Source organism: Ochotona princeps, chromosome X (genome assembly GCF_030435755.1).
Source record: "Ochotona princeps isolate mOchPri1 chromosome X, mOchPri1.hap1, whole genome shotgun sequence".
Classification (NCBI taxonomy): Eukaryota; Metazoa; Chordata; class Mammalia; order Lagomorpha; family Ochotonidae; genus Ochotona; species Ochotona princeps.
Window position 1 is genome coordinate 50,996,951 of NC_080865.1, and position 19,124 is coordinate 51,016,074.

The window sequence follows — 19,124 nt, forward strand, 5'->3', positions numbered from 1 at the left end:
TATTTTTATTTAATGTTCAGAGAGGACACAAATATGAAGAAAAGTATTCATTACCTTTCCAAATGATCCCTGACCAAGAACCTTGAGCAACTCAAACTGTGCAGGATCTGCTTTTTCGTATCCTTCTTTAACATGATGAGTAATTTGGATTTCTTTAACACTTTCATCCTGTAAAAAAAAAATCCAAACAATTTTCAAATCTAGTTCCAACATCATATTTATGCCTAGCTCAAGTTAAAACCAAAAGTTGTAAAGTACCCAACTCTCTCAGTCTAGCAGTTTTATGGTCTCTCACTATTCCCATTTCCCTGCTTTCTACCATATATAAAGACACTACTACCAACTTTCCTAACACATTGTTTCATATAAGCAGAAACATGTAAAATAAATCAATGCTTTAGCTATTTCAACTAGGTATTCACATTTTTTAGCAACTAATAGTGTGAAGACTCTCATTAGAATATGATTTTTAACATAGAATCACAGAACACTGAGATTTTTTTAAATACAAAGTAATTATAGGGAGTGACAAAAAAATGTGACTCTCAAGAGCTCCTTTTCATAGTGAAGAAACAAATATTTAGAATTGGCCTGCTGGATTCAGTTTAAATCTCAATTTTGTTGGCAACATCCAAAACATCATAAACAGGAACCAATTAAATAAAGGCCTTTTTTCTCCCTCAGGTCTGGTCTGGTCAGGGTACTTACTTTGGCCATATCAGTGTCACCAGAACTTTTTCTTTTTTTTTTTTTTTTTTTTATAATCCATTTTATTGTATTGTTGTTGACAATCTTTACATAGTTAACTATAGTTGAAGGAAAATCAAGAAAGAGAAGAAAAAAAAAAGGTTCAGGGGGATAGGGAGGTGGGCAATGCTATTATGTCCATATTGTTTCCATCATGTATCTGAGGTAAAAGGGGATATTGAGGGAGAAGCCCCACCCGGTTTCCCGCCCACCCCAAGTCCCGGATGTGGGGCATGCTCTGAGATATGTGCTCAAGTGGAGTTAATAGTTCTCCAGTTATGAGTCACTGCCAGTTTCGCTCGATGAGGTGGTCCGCTGATTGATATGGTCCATCATGAAGTCTCCTTTTGTCCCATATTTCGCTGCCAACATGTAGCTGAGATGAATGATTGTCTTATTCTGTCTTCTGTCTTTTCTTGGTTAGAATTCTGAGTCCAGCAGTTCAAGTGGGGAGATCTCCAAAGATACTTTGAGGTATTCCCAGACCAGATTCTTGTATGTTCTAGCAAGCACAGGGCCCGGCACAGTCCATCACCCTGATCAGCTGGTGGTTGCAATTGCTGTGTTGGTTCTGTTTTCAGTCCCGAGTTGCACTGGAACCAATGGGTGTTGCAGTCCAGTCTGGTTCGGCCCTTACGTCAACCAGTGGGAGCTGTAGCCTAGTTGGGGCGACCCACAATAACCCCCACCAGACCGCCCCCTACCCTGGTTTGCCAGTATGTGTAGCAGAAGACCAGTCTGTCCCCCATCCCATTTGGCTCTGGTACTTGTCAATGGGTATTAAAGCTTGGTTTTATCTAACCAACTCAACCATCCAGCCCTCACAGATATTGTTGAGTACCTCTCTATCTAGCCATCCCAGCCCCCGTCCTAGTTTTCATGCCCTCCCACGGGAATAGTGACCCAAGAAGGGGGAACCCACTTTTTCCCTCCCAAGTCTCTCTGTCCCGGTTTATGCACTCTTTAGGTGGTCCTGTGATTTGACTCGACAGAATTAGTCCCCAGTGCCAGCTTCTGCCAGCTGATGCTGTGGCCCTGATCTTGTCCACAAGCAGCGCACAGGTGTTGTAGCCTTGCTTAGTCGTGTCTGTCTCTATCCCAGCCAACACTCTCCAGTGGGAGTGGTTGTCCAGCGAGGGGACCAGCCCCTTAACCCCCCCGCCAGCTCTGCCCCTCCCTTCCTGGATCTCACGTGTGCTGGATGGGTGCTGCATTCATATCCAGTACAGGCAACCACGCCCTGGCGTTCCATAATGTGTACTGGTTTTGTCGCAACCAAACCCGGCCCATTCCACACTCTGTTCTGGTGATCGGATTTGCCAGAGGATGACATGAACTGATTCAGCCTGGTCTGCTCCTGACCCATGCCGAATGCATGCCAGTGGGAAACTTTCCATGGCCTATTCTGGGCTGTTTCCAATCATGCTTCTCGCGCTTACCTGCAGGGACTGTGTCCTGCCAGAGGAGTTGCCCAGGCTCCTCCATCAGAACCCCTCCCAATGCCAGATTTTGCGCTTGCCAGGGGGTTCTTGAGCCAACCCTACTCAGTTCACCTCCTGTCCTAGCAGGAACAGTGGCTTTTCCTGGCTGGCTTTCACCCCATTCTGACTCTAGTTGTTGGATGTTTCAGCCCAGCCATGGCTCGTCCATACCCACATACAGCTCACACATGGCTCAGAAGGGGATTGAGACCCAGCCTAGTCAGTCCCACATCTACCCTGTTTCTCCATAACACCAGATGGTGCTGGGATCTGAACCGGCCTGGTGCATCCAATCCCAGCCCACACTAGTGCCTCGGGTGACTGCAACTGTTTTCTAGATAGAACGCAGCCCCCATTCCAGCACATACACCCCTTGGTGGGAACCTCATCCCAGCTGTGGCATCCCAGATTGGGACCGTTCCTAGCCGTAAATCACGCACCTGCACGTGGTTGCTCCAAGGACCATTAGGTGCCAGCCTGCTAGACAAGCCGGAGCTTATCTTTTACTTGATAGGTGTTCAAAGCTCAGCATTATTAAGGGATTGGAAGTTCTTCAAAGGAAGAGTTGCTGGTATTGGGAATCTTTAGGATTGACTCAGATCCCAGAAACAGTGGGGTCACTCTAGAGCTATCTCAGCAGCGATTCAGACGTCCAATACCCCAGAGCTCCCCGGCCGGGCGGCCAGCAGGCTCAGCCTGGCGCCAAATGGCGCACTGGCCGCCCGGGCCCAGCCCGCCATGAGCCATGGGCACATGGCGGACTGGGTTCGGGATCCGAGCTAGACGTCCTCTCCCGCAGCCCTCGGCTCGCCTCTGGCAGCCGGAGGTTAAATCCTGCAGGCCTAAGGTTGCGCCCCTCCCCAATCCCGTTCGCCCACCACCCAATGAGGGTGGTGGGTAGGTCCCGGACATGCCCAGTCACGGAGGCCTCCCCCCTCAGCGTACTCACCCCAGAAGGAAGCAGGCCGCACCCAGGCATGTCCGGGCCCAGCCCGCCATGAGCCATGGGCACATGGCGGACTGGGTTCGGGATCCGAGCTAGACGTCCTCTCCCGCAGCCCTCCACCAGAACTTTTTCACAGCTTGTTTGATCTGCTACTTGTTGGCCCTGACATTCGCTGCCAACTCAGTGGTCAGGCAGAAATTGATGACAACATTAGTGGTCAAGCTTGTTTCTCCCAGGGCTGCTAGTTTGGTTTTTTTCTTTCTTTTTTTTGGGGGGGGGGGGGGGCTGTGGGTGCCTTTTGGCAATGTCACCTTGGACTTGAAAGACATTGCTTTGACTCTGGCTTTGGCAGGGGAAGGAGCTTCCTGATCCACATTCTATATCATCTTGATGAAAAAGGTGAAGAGCTGTTTTAAGTATTATTTCTCTATACCTTTTACATATGGAAAAGTGCAACTACCCATAGAAAGAAATGACTGTGAAAGGAAAAAAAGGCAATAAACTGACATAGATTTTAAAAAAATCTGCAGAATTCAAACAGATATTTCCAGGTCAGAGCTCAACTTCAGTTGAAATTCTGTACAGAAATTAAATGTCAGATTGCCCACCACTGAGGACAGGCAGAAATCACCTGTGCAGCCCTTCTGCACACCTGATGTCAAGCTCCAAGTTGTAACCCAAGTCCTTACAGAAGTGAAGTAATTGGATAAAAAGGCAAACCAAAGCTATAATACCACAAAATAATGGAGTTAAATGAGGTATCTTATTCAACACTCCGATTATATAGAAGAAAGATGAGACCCATGGGATTAAAGTTCACATGTTAGTCAACCCTCGTATCTAGAAGTTTTGATAGTTTTCTATTATACCATATTTATTCTGGTCTGTATGCAAATAACCTTCTCAATAGTCTCAGTCTTCAATTTATTGATGACTCAATGAGTGACTGGTCAAAATAGACAAGACTATGGTCCACAATGATCTAGGTTTTACAGCAACTAAAATAGCTTCCATGTCACAGAGGTGGTCAGATTCAGGCAGATATTTTAATTTTAGGTAGTTAGGAATCATTACTAAACTAAACAGAAATGAAAGGTAATTAGCTCTGAAAAGATATCAGTGGTGCCTCTCATATTTCAAAACCCTATTTTACCAGATAGTTTTAAGTAGTCAGTGCCTTGTAAAAGTATTTTAAAATAATATATAAATTAAGAGCTACTATGGTTACAGTGAGTTGGGTCACTGTCTGCAAAGCCAGTAACCATAAAGCACTAGTTCAACTCTGAACTGTTCCACTTTCAATCCAGCTCATGTTAATGTGCCTGGAAAATCAGAGGAAGATGACCCAAGTAAATGAGCGTTGCCAACCATGTTGGAGAACTGGATGACGCTCCTGGCACTGGCCTTGCTCAGCCCCAGCCACTGGTGCCATTTGCTGAAAAAATCAGGGATGGAAGATCACCCTCCAACCCCCACAACACTGCCTTGCTTATCACTTTTTCTGTATTCTTGAGAAGCAGTAGGCTTTTTTTTTCTACTTGCTATGTGTTATCTTTACCTAATGGAGTGTCAATCCTGTGATTGCAAAGTGAAATGAAAGTATATCACTGTAAAATCTAAAAAGGAAAGAGAAATAAGAAAGGAGGGGGTGTTAGGTGGGGAACATGAGCACGAAGGAAGGTAATATAGGAAGCATCACTACACTTCTAAGCTTGTAGTGCAAAATACATTAAATTTGTTTACTTCATTTAAATAATAATATAAGTTATAATTTTAAAATATTAGAAAGAAAGACAATGCAAGCATTGAGAAAATAAAGTAATACATAAAACCAAAAAAACTCAGTTTGCTCTGAGGGTGAGATTCCTACTTTGGAAATAAACTTTTTCTTAAATTCAAAAGCACAGTTTATTGAAATACCAACACACACACACACACACACACACGTACACACACACATGGAAACTCCCTATACCTATATTTGGGAATTATTGAACTATGCCATGTTGGTAGACACCTTTGTGTGTGTGTGTGTGTGTGTGTGTGTGTGTATGTGCACGCACATTACATTATATATACACTTAACAAAAACAACAAACTGCAAACTGTTAGTAATATTGTGGATAACTAATATTTCAACACATACTTGAATGTATTGCCTATTTTCAAAGCATTAATGTTTTTTTAATTATTTTTCAGCAGCACAAACACTAGAAAAGTCAAGATTAAGGTTTGCTCTTTGCTATGCTATACAAAAAGATAACAAAAGATAAGCATCCTTTGCCAAATCACAAATTACTCTACAAACTTCAGTTTTCTCACAAACCATACTTTTTTGTTTGTTTTTTGGTAGGCTGCTAAGGGCTCCTCAATGCCAGAGAGTCTACATTGAATATAATACACTATTTTTTAAAAAAGATTTATTTATTTTTATTGAAAAGGCAGATTTACAGAGAGAAGGAGAAACAGAGAGAAAGATCTTCCGTCTGCGGGCTCACTCCCAAAGTGGCCACAATAGCAGCAGCTGAGCTAATCTGAAGCCAGGAGCTTCTTCCAGGTCTCCACGTGGGTGAAGGATCCCAAGGCTTTGGGTCATTCTTGACTGCTTTCCCAGGTCACAGGCAGGGAGCTGGATGGTCAGCGGGGCTGCCAGGACACGAACCAGCGCCCATATGAGATCCCCGTGCTTGCAAGGTGAGGACTTTAGCCACTAGGCTACCATCCCAGGCCCACAATATACTAGTTTTATGGTTAATAAGACAAATAAGTTCAAATAATGACATCATTTTTAAAATCGGTATTAATTATTTCATTGAGAAGCAAGAGAGACAGAATTAGATTTTTCACCTGATGTTTCACTCCCCAAATGGAACTGGGCCAAGCCAAACCCATAAACCAGGCATTTCATTTGAATCTTACTCCCTGGGGGCAGTGGCCCTAGGACCTGAGCCATTAACACTACTGCCCAGGGCACAAAATGGCAGAAAGTTGTAACTGGGAGCAACATCTGAATTCAAACCCAGGTGTTCAGATATATAGGCTCTTAACTGCTATACCAAATAGATTTCCTTGACATCAGTTTTTAACAAAATATCCAGAAATATGAAACAGCTGTACTCCAGTTTCATAAACAAGTTTTCCAAGTGAAAATTCTTTCCCACGTCCCTTCACCACTTTAAGAAATTACATGTTTATCCATTAAAATTGTAATGTCAAGCTTCCAACATGAAAACGCTACTAGATAAGACTACTTTTCCCAGCAGACAGTAACCATATAATATTATTATACCATCTTAACACTTTATCTTTCCTTCTCACTGAACCGTAAATGCTTCCTTTAATGAAAGTGTTTTTTTCATCAACTTGAAAGTCGGGGTGAAAGGAGAGAGAAGACATGAAACAAGAAAAGGAAGAGGGAAACAGATTTTCCATCTGTTGGTTTACTTCCAAAATGTCCACAATAGCCAGGGTTTGGCCAGACAAGACAGGAGTGTGAAACTGCACCCAAGACTCCACTTTGGCAAGTGACCAAGTATTAAGCCATCAACTGCTGCCTCCCAGAATCAGAAGCAGGGTAGCCAGGACTCCAACTGGCACTCTGAAACTGGATATGGGTATCCCAAGCAGCAGCTTAAATGGCTGCACTACACTTGCCCCAATGTCCTTACAAAATGAGAATGTGGCCAGTACAATGGCATAGCAAGCTAATCTTCCACCTCAAGTGCAATCATCCCTCACAGGTACTTCACTTCTGTGGCTCCCTGTTAATGGCCTGGAAAAGCAAGAGATGGAACAAGGTTTGGGGTCCCTGAACCCACATGAGAGACCTGAAAGAAGCTCCCAGTTCCTGGCTTCAGGTCAGCCCAGCTCTGGCTATTGTGACATTGTGACCACTTATGGGCTGAATCAGAGGATAGAAGATTCTTTTTCTCTCTGTCTCTCTCTGTCTCTCTCTCTCTCTCTCTCTCTCTCTCTGGCAAAATAAATCAATCTTTTTAAAAAGCCAAATACTTAAAAATAAAAAGGAAGAAAAATACATTTTTAAAGTAGATAGAGCTCCCTAATCCATGCAACAACAAAGTTGAGAAGGTAGATATGGTCATATGTTTTACTATACTCCTCATTTCATTACATCAAAAATTGCTGTACAATTTATACACATATAATAAGAGAAATATTTTTCAAGGTAAAATCAAGAAGTATCTTCAAAATTATCCAAAAATACAGAAAATGGGGAAGGTGAAGGTGTTACAGCCAGGGCAGATTAAGTGACTGAGAAATCTACATCCCATATCTGAGTTAAGGCTCAAATTCCTGTTTCAAACTAGTTTCCTAATACTGCACCCTGGAAAGGCAGGTGAGAGTTCAAGTACTTCAGTCCATGCTATCCAAGTGGGAGACACAAATACAGTTATGGGCTCAGCCTGGCCTAGCCTTGGCTGTTGGAGGTATTGGGGAGAAAGATAAAAAACACATATTCTCTCCATTATTCTGCCCTTCAAAGAGACAAAAATAAGCATTTAAAACACAGGTACATCAGAAAAAATTTAAAAAGCTGAAAAACATATTTTCAGCATTTCCTTTTTATATATATAAGGAAAATAGTGAAACAGGATGTGCAGGACTGGCGCTGTGGTGTACAACATTGAGCCTCTGCCTGTGACGCAGCATCCCATATGGGTGGCGGATCAAGCCCTGGCTGCTCCACTTCTGATCCAGCTCCCTGCTAATGGCCTGGCAAAGCAACAAAAGATGGCCTAAGTGTTTGGGCTCTTGCATTCATGTGGGAAACTCAGAAGAATCTCAGAGCTTCTGGCTTCAGACTGGCTAAAACCTGGTCAAGGTTGCAGCCATGTGAGGAGTAAACAGAGGATGAAAGATCTATTTTCTGACCACCCCCAGTAACTCTGCCTTTCAAATAAAAAGAATAAATTTTTAAAAATGAAATTACATGCATGATAATGGAATTGTATCAGTGTTGACTAAAATCTTGTGATACTTCTAAATGTAATAAAATAAACATGCTCCTTACAATGTGAGGAACACAAACTTGTATGTCTCTCACTCACTGTGCTTTCCAGATAAACTAAATCTTTTAAAGTATATATAGTGAGAGATGCTAATGCACTGATCAATGATCCATTTGTATTTTCCTAAGAGCAAATTATCCTCAAAACAGCTTTCTTATGCTGCTAATGCTCTCTAAACCAAAGACTCAAAAACATTGTGCATACAAAAATTGATAAATATAAAAATTATAGAAAATAAATTTGTGTTGTCTAAGACATCCAGCTAGGGTAGCCATAGTGACCTTCAGTATAGTATTCAAAATTAGTTGATCTACAAAAAGAAAGTGTGGATTTAAAAAAAAAGATTTAACAGGGGCCACTATAATTTCTATCAAATGACAAATGTGAGACAAGGATAAGTATAATTGTTTTATATTTTGTTTACAAGCACAAAGTAATCATTATATAAAAAAACTATGAATTTCCAATCAAAACCAAAATATTATGTACCAATCTTTGTCATCAGTGATTGCTTCTTTTTTGTTTTGTTTCAATATTTGCCATTACCGAAATTTATTCATTTCTTTCTTTATTTTATTATTCCATGATACAGTTCCATAGCCTGTAGGATTTCCCTTTCCCCTCCCTCAAATTCACTCCTCCCACTGATTTCCCCTGTCATTACAATAGTATAGTCCTTCACAATCAATCATAAGTCCATCATTCTGCTATTTAAATGTATCCTGACATACTAGGCATGGACAATGGAAGAGTTTGGCATCCCATTGTCAAGATACATTTAACAGTTTTTTTAAAGATTTATTTTATTGGGCCCGGTGGCATGGCCTAGTGGCTAAAGTCCTCGCCTTGAAAGCCCCGGGATCCCATATGGGCGCCGGTTCTAATCCTGGCAGCTCCACTTCCCATCCAGCTCCCTGCTTGTCGCCTGGGAAAGCAGTCAAGGACGGCCCAAAGCTTTGGGACCCTGCACCCACATATGGGAGACCTGGAAGAGGTTCCTGGTCCCGGCATCGGATTGGCGCAGCACTGGCCCGTTGCAGCTCACTTGGGGAGTGAAACATCGGATGGAAGATCTTCCTCTCTGTCTCTCCTCCTCTCTGTATATCTGGCTTTTCAATAACAATAAAATCTTTAAAAAAAAAAAAAAAGAAGATTTATTTTATTTTTATTGGAAAGTCAGATATACAGAGAGGAGGAGAAACAGAGAGGAAGATCTGCCATCTGTTGATTCACTCCCCAAGTGCCGCAATGGCCGGAGCTAAGCCTATCCAAAGCCAGGAGCCTGAAGCCTCTTCTGGGTCTCCCACACGGGTGCAGGGTTCCAAGGTTTTGGACTGTCCTCCACTGCTTTCCCAGGCCACAAGCAGAGAGGTAGATAGGAAGTGGGGCTGCCAGGATTAGAACTGGTGCCGATATGGGATCCCAGCACATGCAAGGTGAGGATTTTAGCCACTAGGCTACTGTACCAGGCCCCATTCCAGTTTTGTTTGGAGTCCATCTTGATTTGGAAAGAAATGCATACTACATTGTATCTTCACATCTGGACATGACAGTCTCTACTACACAGTTACTTACACATCCCCTTAAACGGAATGGCATAAAACAAAATCAACAACCAAGAGATAAATAGATTTACAACATGAAATTAAACATGCTAATCAATCACCAATGTGTCACTGAAGAAATGAAAAGGAAAATCTAAGACCTTCCAGAAGTAAACAAATCTATTGTAGTCCTACTAATCAGTAAGGAAATTAATAAGAAAACCAAAAAATTTCTTTTGAATGAATGAGTGAGAAATTTAAAAATATCAAAACCACTGAGATGCAGCAAAAACAATACTGAAAGGGCTACTGATCTCATATATTGTATGACGGTTGCCTTCTATCAGAAAGAAAATATGATATTTGGGGCCCGGCGGCATGGCCTAGCAGCTAAGGTCCTCTCCTTGAACGCACCAGGATCCCATATGGGTGCCGGTTCTAATCCCGGCAGCTCCACTTCCCATCCAGCTCCCTGCAGTTGAGGACGGCCCAATCCTTTGGGACCCTGCACCCACGTGGGAGACCCGGAAGAGGTTCCAGGTTCCCAGGTTCCCAGGTTCCCAGCTTCGGATCGGCGCAGTACCGGCCGTTGCGCTCACTTGGGGAGTGAATTAATGGACGGAAGATCTTCCTCTCTGTCTCTCCTCTCTGTATATCTGACTTTGTAATAAAAATAAATAAATCTTTTAAAAAAAGAAAATATGATATTTGTCCTTTGGGGACTTATTTCATAAAGCATAATGGTATCTAGTAGGGAGCATTTGGTTGCACATGATAGAATTCCGTTCTTTTTATTGGTTGAATAGTATTCCCTGAAGTAGATATGCCACAGTTTCTTTATACACTCCTCTTCGGACAGGCACCTGAGCTGTTTTCATGTCTTTGCTGTTGTAGATTGTGCTGCCATAAACATAGGATTACAGATCCCTTTCTCATATGCAGATCTCATTTATTTGGATATATTCCCAGAAGTGGGATAGCTGGGTTATACAGCAGGTCAATGATCAATTCTCTTAGCACTCTCCATACTAACTTCAACAGTGATCGTACTAGCCTACACTCTCACCAACAGCAGTAGGTGTTGTTAGCAAAGTTCTGTAGGCCAATCTCACTGGCATTAGGTGAAATCTCAATGTGGTTTCATTTGTATTTCACTGACAGCTAGGGAGCCTGAATATTTTTTGAAATGTCTATTAGTCATTTTAAACCATTCTTTTGAAAAATACCTGTTCATTTCCTTCACCCATTTCTTCACAGGTTTATTTTGCTGTCGCTGAGCTTCTAAAGCTCTTTGTAAATCCTGGATATTAGTCCCCTACTGATTGTGTAATGTGCAAAGATTTTCTCCCATGCATTTGGCTACTTCACTTTTTGATCATTTCCTTTGGTGTACAGAAGCTTTTTAGTTTGCTATCCCAGTTGTTTATTTTGGCTTTAACTGCCTGTGCTTTGGGTAGCTTTTCTTCTAATAATTTCTTACCAATGCCTACATTTTTGAAGAGTGTTTTCTATGTTTCCTCTAATAGTTTGATGGTTTCCAGGTGAAGATTTAGGTCCTTGATTCATTTAAAGCTGATTTTTGTATAAGGTGACAGGTGGGGATCTTCTTTCTTATAAGGCTTCTGGCAGGGTGCTATCCAACTGTCCCAGCAGCATTTCTTAAAGAGACCAGACTTTTCCCCTGGATTATTTTCAGTCTTCTCAAAGATCAATTGGCTATACATGTATGGGCTCCCTTCTAGGGTTTCTAATATGTTCCATTGACCTTCTTCTCTATTTCCGTACCAGTATCTACTGTTTTGATGACCACTGCCCTGTAGTATGTCTTGAGGTCTGGAATTGTGATTCCTCCAGCTTGATTTTTATTCTTCAGGACAACTTTGCCTATTCATGGTCTCTTGTGTTTCCAGATGGACTTTTGTATCATCTTTTCTATTTGTAATTGTTTCCAGACAAACTTTTATATCATCTTTTCTATTTGTAAGAAAAATGTTGTTGGGATTTTTATTGGGATCATGTTGAATATGTATGTTACTTTTTAATAAAGACATTTTGGTGATGTTGCTCCAGCCAATCCAGAAACATGGTAGGTTTCTCTATCTTTTAAAGTCTTCTATTTCTTTTTTCAATATTTTGTCATTTTCATTGTAGAGGTCTTCCACATCTTTGGTTAGGTTAATTCCAAGGTATTTGGGATTCTTCTCCTCTATCTTAAAGGGGACTTTACTTACAATTTTTTCCCAGCCATGGAGTTATTTCTGTATACCAGTGTCATCAATTTATGTTCATTAATTTTGTATCCTGCTACCTTGCCAAATTATCTTATGAGTTCTCATTTTATGATACATTTCCATAGGCTCTGGGATTTCCCCTCCTTCCTCTTCCCCTGATTTCCCTGTTATTACAATAGTGTAGTCCTTCATAAACAGTCATGAGGTTATTATTCTATTATTTAAGTAAGTGTATCCGAATATTGTAGGTATGGACAATGGCAGAAACTCCATGATTTTAAGTAAATAAATAATCTGGGAATCAGAAAAACAGACACAGTGAAAGAGAAAGAGACAGGAAGTACCCCATATCCCACTGGTTCACTACCCCAAATGCCTACATTTGCTGGGGGTGGGGCCAGGATAGTCTATTAGCAATATTATAATTACAAACCTAATAGAAATGTGGGATTAACTTCCAGAAAACAAGTCAAAACAAAAGAGGAGAGATTTTTAAAGCCTACATTTCTTTGGTTTTATGTAACAATGTAACATCCATCTGTTCAGCATTTGTTTTACTGGAGAATTAGGCAGGCTAGTTTGATGGAAAGATAGCTCTGAGATTTCAAGAATCATTTGGTTATGGATTTGTTAAAATAAACATGCAGAGACCAGGAAGAGCATCTTGATACGCACTTCTCATGCAGTAATCCTACTAAAATCCAAGCCTAATACTAGTATAATTTGAAAAGGGGCTAACATTAATGTAAATGTCAAAATGTCACCACAGTGAATTAAAAAGATAAAAATAATATATACACTGGAAGATAACTGCAGAGTACTTTGGCTTGCAAAATTCTTTTATTGATGATTGAAAACAAAAGAAGTGTGGTAAGTCAGGTCCTGCTTGGGTAGGCTTTATTCTGTTTATTAGAATCAGTTTCTTAGTTCTCCCATCTGCAAAACTGAAATAACATCTTCATTTTCTTTTTTTAAATGAAATATGAATTTATCTATTAATCCAAATTCTTTTCCCACTTAAGTTGCTTAAAATATTACACAGAAATCTAGATCATAAATCTCTGTATCATCTTCATTTTCTATTTCACATTTTCTATTTCACATCTGCTACAAGTACAACTTCAACAACCATTAAACATGAAAAAAGTGATGTTACGGAATTTACAATAGTTATATTTGCATAGTTCATACTGCAGCATAAATATACCAACTAGTAGCCATCAAAGAGTGTTTAGTCAAAAAATAATTTTTCAAGGCTAGCACACTAGCTCAACTGGCTAATCTTCCACCTCCATGCACTGGCATCCCAGATGAACTCTGGTTCATATCCCAGCTGCTTCATTTCCCATCTAGTTCCCTATTTGCAGACTGGGAATGCAGAGGAGAATGACTCAAGTTCTTGGGCCCCTGCTCCTGTTTGGGAGAGCCAGAGGAAGCTCTTGTCTCGTGGCTTCAGATCAGCTCAGCAACAGCTGCTGTGGCTACTTGGGGAGTGAGCCAGCAGATTTTTCTCTCTGCCTCTCCTTCTCTCTATAAATCTTCCTTTCCAAAAAAAAAAGTAATATAAAAATAATTTTTCATCTGAGATTTTACATATCTATAACAAAAGGGTTTGAATATTTTAATAAAACAAAATTAATATAAAGCATAAATAAACAATTTTGCAAAAGAAGAAAACTACTGTAGCTCATAAAGCTAAATACCCATCACAATGGGCATCAATGTGGTGGCTCAACAAACTAATCCTCTGCCTCCTAGAATCAGCATCCCACATGAGCTTGTTCCTGTCCAGCTGTTGTTACTGGGAAAGCAGTGGAGGATGATTCAAGTCCTTGAGCCCTTGAACCCCTATGGGAGACCAGGATAAAGCTCCTGTCTCCCAACTTTGGATCAGCTCAGCTCTGGCCACTGCAGTCATTAGGGGAGTGAGCCAGTGGATGGAAGACCTCTCATTTGTCTCTAATTCTTTCTCTGTTAAAAAAAAATCTTCCATACAAATCAAAATAAGTCTTTTAAAATATCCATCATAATGAAAAAAAACTGATAGATGAAGAAATACTCTGCCACACCATTAGAAAGGACTTCTACCTCGAAACGTTCTCTATACAACTTTCCAGGTGAGTGTAACAAAGTGAAACATACTTGTGAAAGAATAGTTTTAAAAGATTATGATATCTGGACCTGGCACGGTAGCCTAGCGGCTGAGTACCTCACCTTACACGCACTGGGATCTCATATGGGCACTGGTTCTAATCCCAGCAGCCATGCTTCCCATCCAGCTTCCTGCTTATAGCCTGGGAATGCAGTCGAGGACAGCCCAAAGCCATGGGACCATGCAGACAGAAGATCTTACTCTCTGTATATCTATCTGACTTTGCAATAAAAATAAAACTTTAAAATAGGTTATGATATCCATGTCAACAATATCTCTAATTAGACCTGTAGGGATTGATATGTCAGTAAATCAGTAGTGTTTTATTTAATGTACATTTTCAATTGAACACCGCATTTGTGTTTGAGCAATAAAAACCTAAACCAATTTAGTGACTTAACATAGGGCTGACATTATGTTAGTGAAATCAACAAAGAATGAAATTGTTGAGTAATTCACCTTTGAATTTCCTATTGCATTAGTAGCATGAAAAAACTATATTTGGGGGTTCAGGTATTTGTATCCCACATTAGAATGCCTGGATTCAAGTTTGAGTTCCACTACTGATTCTACTTTCCTGATAATATGCACCCCAGGAGGCAGCAGATTCCCTGCCATCAATGTAGGAGTCCCATATCCTAGCTTCATTCCCATATCCCAACCACAGATATTGTAGGTACTAGAGGATTGAAGCAATAGATGGAAAAATTGTGTATCTGTCTCTCTTGTTTAAGTAAAAATAATTTTGGAGGGACACATCAAAACCACATTGAGGTTCCACCTAACTCCAGTAAGAATGTTCTATATACAGAAATCTGGATAATAGGGTTGGTTGGGTTGAACCACGTTTCAATGCCCATTGACATGTACAAAAGCTAAATGGGATGTGGGACAGACTGAACAAGTCTGTGGTACATACTGGCATGCATGGGAACCAGGGTGGGGGCAGGCCTGGTGGGGGTTATGGGGAGTTGCCCCAACTAGGCTACAGCTCCCACTGGTTTGCGTGAGGGCTGAGTATGAAGTGGGCAGGATCAGGCTGGACTGCAACACCCATCAGTTCGTGTGGAAGACAGAGCTGGAAACAGAACTGACCCAGCAATTGCAACGACAAGCATGTGCATGCCTCACATCGGGGACCTGGGATGGGTGGGAGGCTGGGTGGGGCTTCTCCCTTTGTTTCTCCCCTGACCCCAGATACAGGGGGAAAATGATGATATTAGTGTGGAAACAATGGTCTTACCCACTTTCCTGTAGCCCTTGACCCTTTGTGCCGTAATCAACTAAGTAAGATTATAAATTTTAAAAAAAGAAATCTGCTAATAACACCTGCTGTTGAGAATTTGCAGAAAATGATACTCTATTCCATTGTTGGTAGGAGCATAGACTAGTACAGCCACTATGAAATCAGTATGCAGAGTACTCAAACAACTGAAAATTTATCTGCTATATGGCCCAGCTATCCCACTTCTGGGAATATATCCAACGGAAGTGAAAGCTGCATATGAGAAAGTGACCTGTAATCCCTATAATTACAGCAACACAATCCACAATAGCAAAGACATGGAAACAAGTCAGATGCCCATTGAAAGAGGAATGGATAAAGAAGCTCTGATACATATACTCCATGGAAAGTTACACAGCTGTTAAAGAGAATGAAATTCCCACATTTGCATCAAAATGATCCCAACTGAAAACCATTATGCTCAGCAATATAAGCCAGTCCCAAAAGGAAAAAATATATGTTCTCTCTGATATAAAGCAAATTTCATGCAAAATACAAGATCAATAAATAGATGAACAAGTACATACATACATACATAACACTTTCTCTCTCTCCCCCTCTCTCTATTTCGCTCATTGATGAACTATATAATGGAGACTAGCATAACAGGAAGTGAAGATGCTTCACTTTCAGCAAGCATCTCCATGCCCAAATAAAAAGAGGACTCCCAGTGAAAATGTTAAATCTACCTTGATAATTTGTTAGTAATATTTTTTTACCACTGCCTATATCTGCAATGCCATGATACACTTCAATAGCAGTAATGTTAAACCTGCAACTATTACTGAAGGACTATACTACTGTAATACTATGGAGAAAATTAGTGGGAGGTGAAAATGTTGAAGGAAGAAAGGGAGGATAAGGCAGAAACCCCTACACCTAGAAAACTATATCACAGAAAACAATTTAAAAATTTAAAATATGTATTTGATTTTCATTAAACAGTAATCTATGAGGATTATTTAAAGAATGAGTTAGTTGGGAGGCAGAACATCAAATAGACAGACAGAGAAAGAAAAGATCTGCAGGTTCACTCCCCAGGTAATGCTAATATTCAGGGTTGGGCCAGGATGAAACCAGAAGCCAGGAACTTCCATCCAGGTCTCTCATGGGGGTAACAAGGACCCAGGTACTTGGGCTATTTCTGTTGCCTTTCTAGGTGCACTACCAGGTAGATGGATCAGAAGTGGAGCAACCAAGACTCTAACCAGAACTCATATGGAATGCCAACATCACAAGTAGGAGCTTAACCCACAGTGCTACAATGCTGGCCATTTCATAAATGTTTTAAAAGTAAATATATGAAAAACCTCAGCAACTATATATATATATATATATATATATATATATAGAGAGAGAGAGAGAGAGAGAGAGAGAGAAAGAGAAAGAGAGAGAGAGAGAGAGAGAGAGAGAGAGACAACATATAAGAAATAAACCCGAGCCCGGCGGCATGGCCTAGCGACTAAAGTCCTTGCCTTGAACGCCCCGGGATCCCATATGGGCGCCGGTTCTAATCCCAGCAGCTCCACTTCCCATCCAGCTCCCTGCTTGTGGCCTGGGAAAGCAGTCGAGGACGGCCCAAAGCCTTGGGACGCTGCACCCGCGTGGGAGACCCGGAAGAGGTTCCTGGTTCCCAGCATCGGATTGGCGCACACCGGCCTGTTGCGGCTCACTTGGGGAGTGAATCAATGGACGGAAGATCTTCCTCTCTGTCTCTCCTCCTCTGTATATCTGACTTTGTAATAAAAATAAAGTCTTTAAAAAAAAAAGGAAATAAACTCGTATCTGTTAAACCCTAACAAAGAATATTGCATTTCTTTTAGTTTGACATTGTTGCTAGATGTAGAGAATTATGCAGTGAAATGTGTTATCATACCTTTTATCAGAGAACTTGAATCAGAGGATATAAGGTTATATATGTCTCTCTGTCACTCTATCTTTCAAATAAATACATGTCTTTAATTTAGACCAACTATAATCCAGCTTTGTTGGTCACGATATATATATAAAAGTCTACAGAGTTTAAAAGCATTTTGTTTAATCTCATTTGTTTTAACTGAAGAGAATAAATGACCACAAAAATTCAAAATAAGAATACCTAAGAATATAATGGTTATCTAAATCAATCCACCATAAAATAGTACCAGACCACAGAAGCATACCTGAAGTTCAAATTTATACAGCAATAAAGAATCTGTGCACAAGACAATATCATACTTTAAAAATCAAATTAAAATCCAGTCAAAAAGAAAATACAGATGCTGATATCACAATGAAATAGACAATCACAATAAGAAAATTCCTACATACAAGAATACCTCAGAAGTTCATGGAAACCTGAATTAAGAGTTTTATTTTGGTGAAGAAAATGAAATCATACTTTTTCATAATATACATATTTTTTCCACAAACTTGTTGAAGATCTCTAACATGTAAATGTTTCCAAATGTTTACTCCAAAGGTAGAGTGATAAAGAGACAGAGTGAGACCTTCCGCTTACTGTTTCACCATCCAAATGCTTGCCAACAGCCAGGGAAAAGCCAGGCTGAAGCCAGGGGCCTAGAACTCCACCCACATGCTTCACAGAGACCCAAGTACTTGAGCCATAATGGGTCACCTCCCAGGACATCTAATAATGGGAAGCTGGATCCAAAGCAGAGCTAGGACTCAATCCCAGCACTCAATATGACATGCAGGTATTTTGTTTATTTTTTTAAACCACATTTATTTCATAGGCTCTGGGATTCCCTCCCCAAACCCTCCCTCCATATTGAATTGCTCCATATTGTTTCAGTAGTACAGATCATAACCAGTCATGATTTCTTCATTGCGGGCATGGACCATGCAGAGAGTCCAGCATCTTATTGTCCAGATAAATTCAACAGTTTCATTAGGAGACCACCCCTGGTCTGAAAGTAGAGCTGGCAGAAAGAATATAATCCCGACCAATTAAAAGCCACTACACAACGTCAACAACAACAATTTACAACATCATGAAGTTAACTGACATGGTATTGAGTGACCAGTACGTTAGAAAATGCAAGTTCTCAACCACATCCTATAACCACTCCATTGACATCTCAATTATAGTTTATACACAACCGGCTGCTATATACCTTAATATAGTTATAGGGTACTATTCAATGTCTCGTGTCTATTTTCACATATATATTTAGCAGCTTAAAGTATTCAAGCATGATTTCTACTGAACTACGTGAAATTTAGGATAGTCCAAACAGGCTTATACCTCAAACAAGCCATATGTTAACAACTGAGGAGCAGAACAGTTTTAGGAGGGGTGTGCAGAGAAATCTTCAATACCTTAGTGAGGAGTAACTAATCTTTGTGTCCTATCTAGTTAGGTATATGGGAGTCCAAGATGACTGTTTCCTATCTGTTTTAAGCTTTCCTTATTGGTCTCTGTCTATATGATCTAATTTGGGGTGGGGGGGGCCTCTGGAGCAACCCTGATGATCATTGCAAGAGAGGGTGGGGAGCCAAAGTTAGAACTAAGTTAGGACCAGAGAAAGCTCCTCTCCCTAGTCCTGAAGGAAGTTTACTGTTCTTCTGTTTCTGAGGACCGCTCAGGGCTCCTGGCTATTGTTCTGATGACATTAGATCCTGTGAGGAAGGATCTAGGTTTCTTCCATCCCATGTGGGAGATCCAAACGGGGGTGGATGACCTCAGAGGACATGCAGGTATTTTAA

The 19,124-nt window shown here is 40.8% G+C and overlaps 1 protein-coding gene across 3 annotated transcripts in view; it reads right to left on the reverse strand.

The window, feature by feature from the left end:
* The window catches only part of RPS6KA6 (ribosomal protein S6 kinase A6), a 116,268-nt gene that overhangs the window by 66,061 nt on the left and 31,083 nt on the right, over positions 1-19,124 (reverse strand). For all 3 annotated transcript variants that reach the window (XM_058658627.1, XM_004592788.2, XM_058658626.1), the window contains exon 3: positions 55-168. In XM_058658627.1, coding sequence (XP_058514610.1) covers positions 55-168 — 114 coding nt within the window. The remainder of the gene's footprint in view (positions 1-54; positions 169-19,124) is intronic.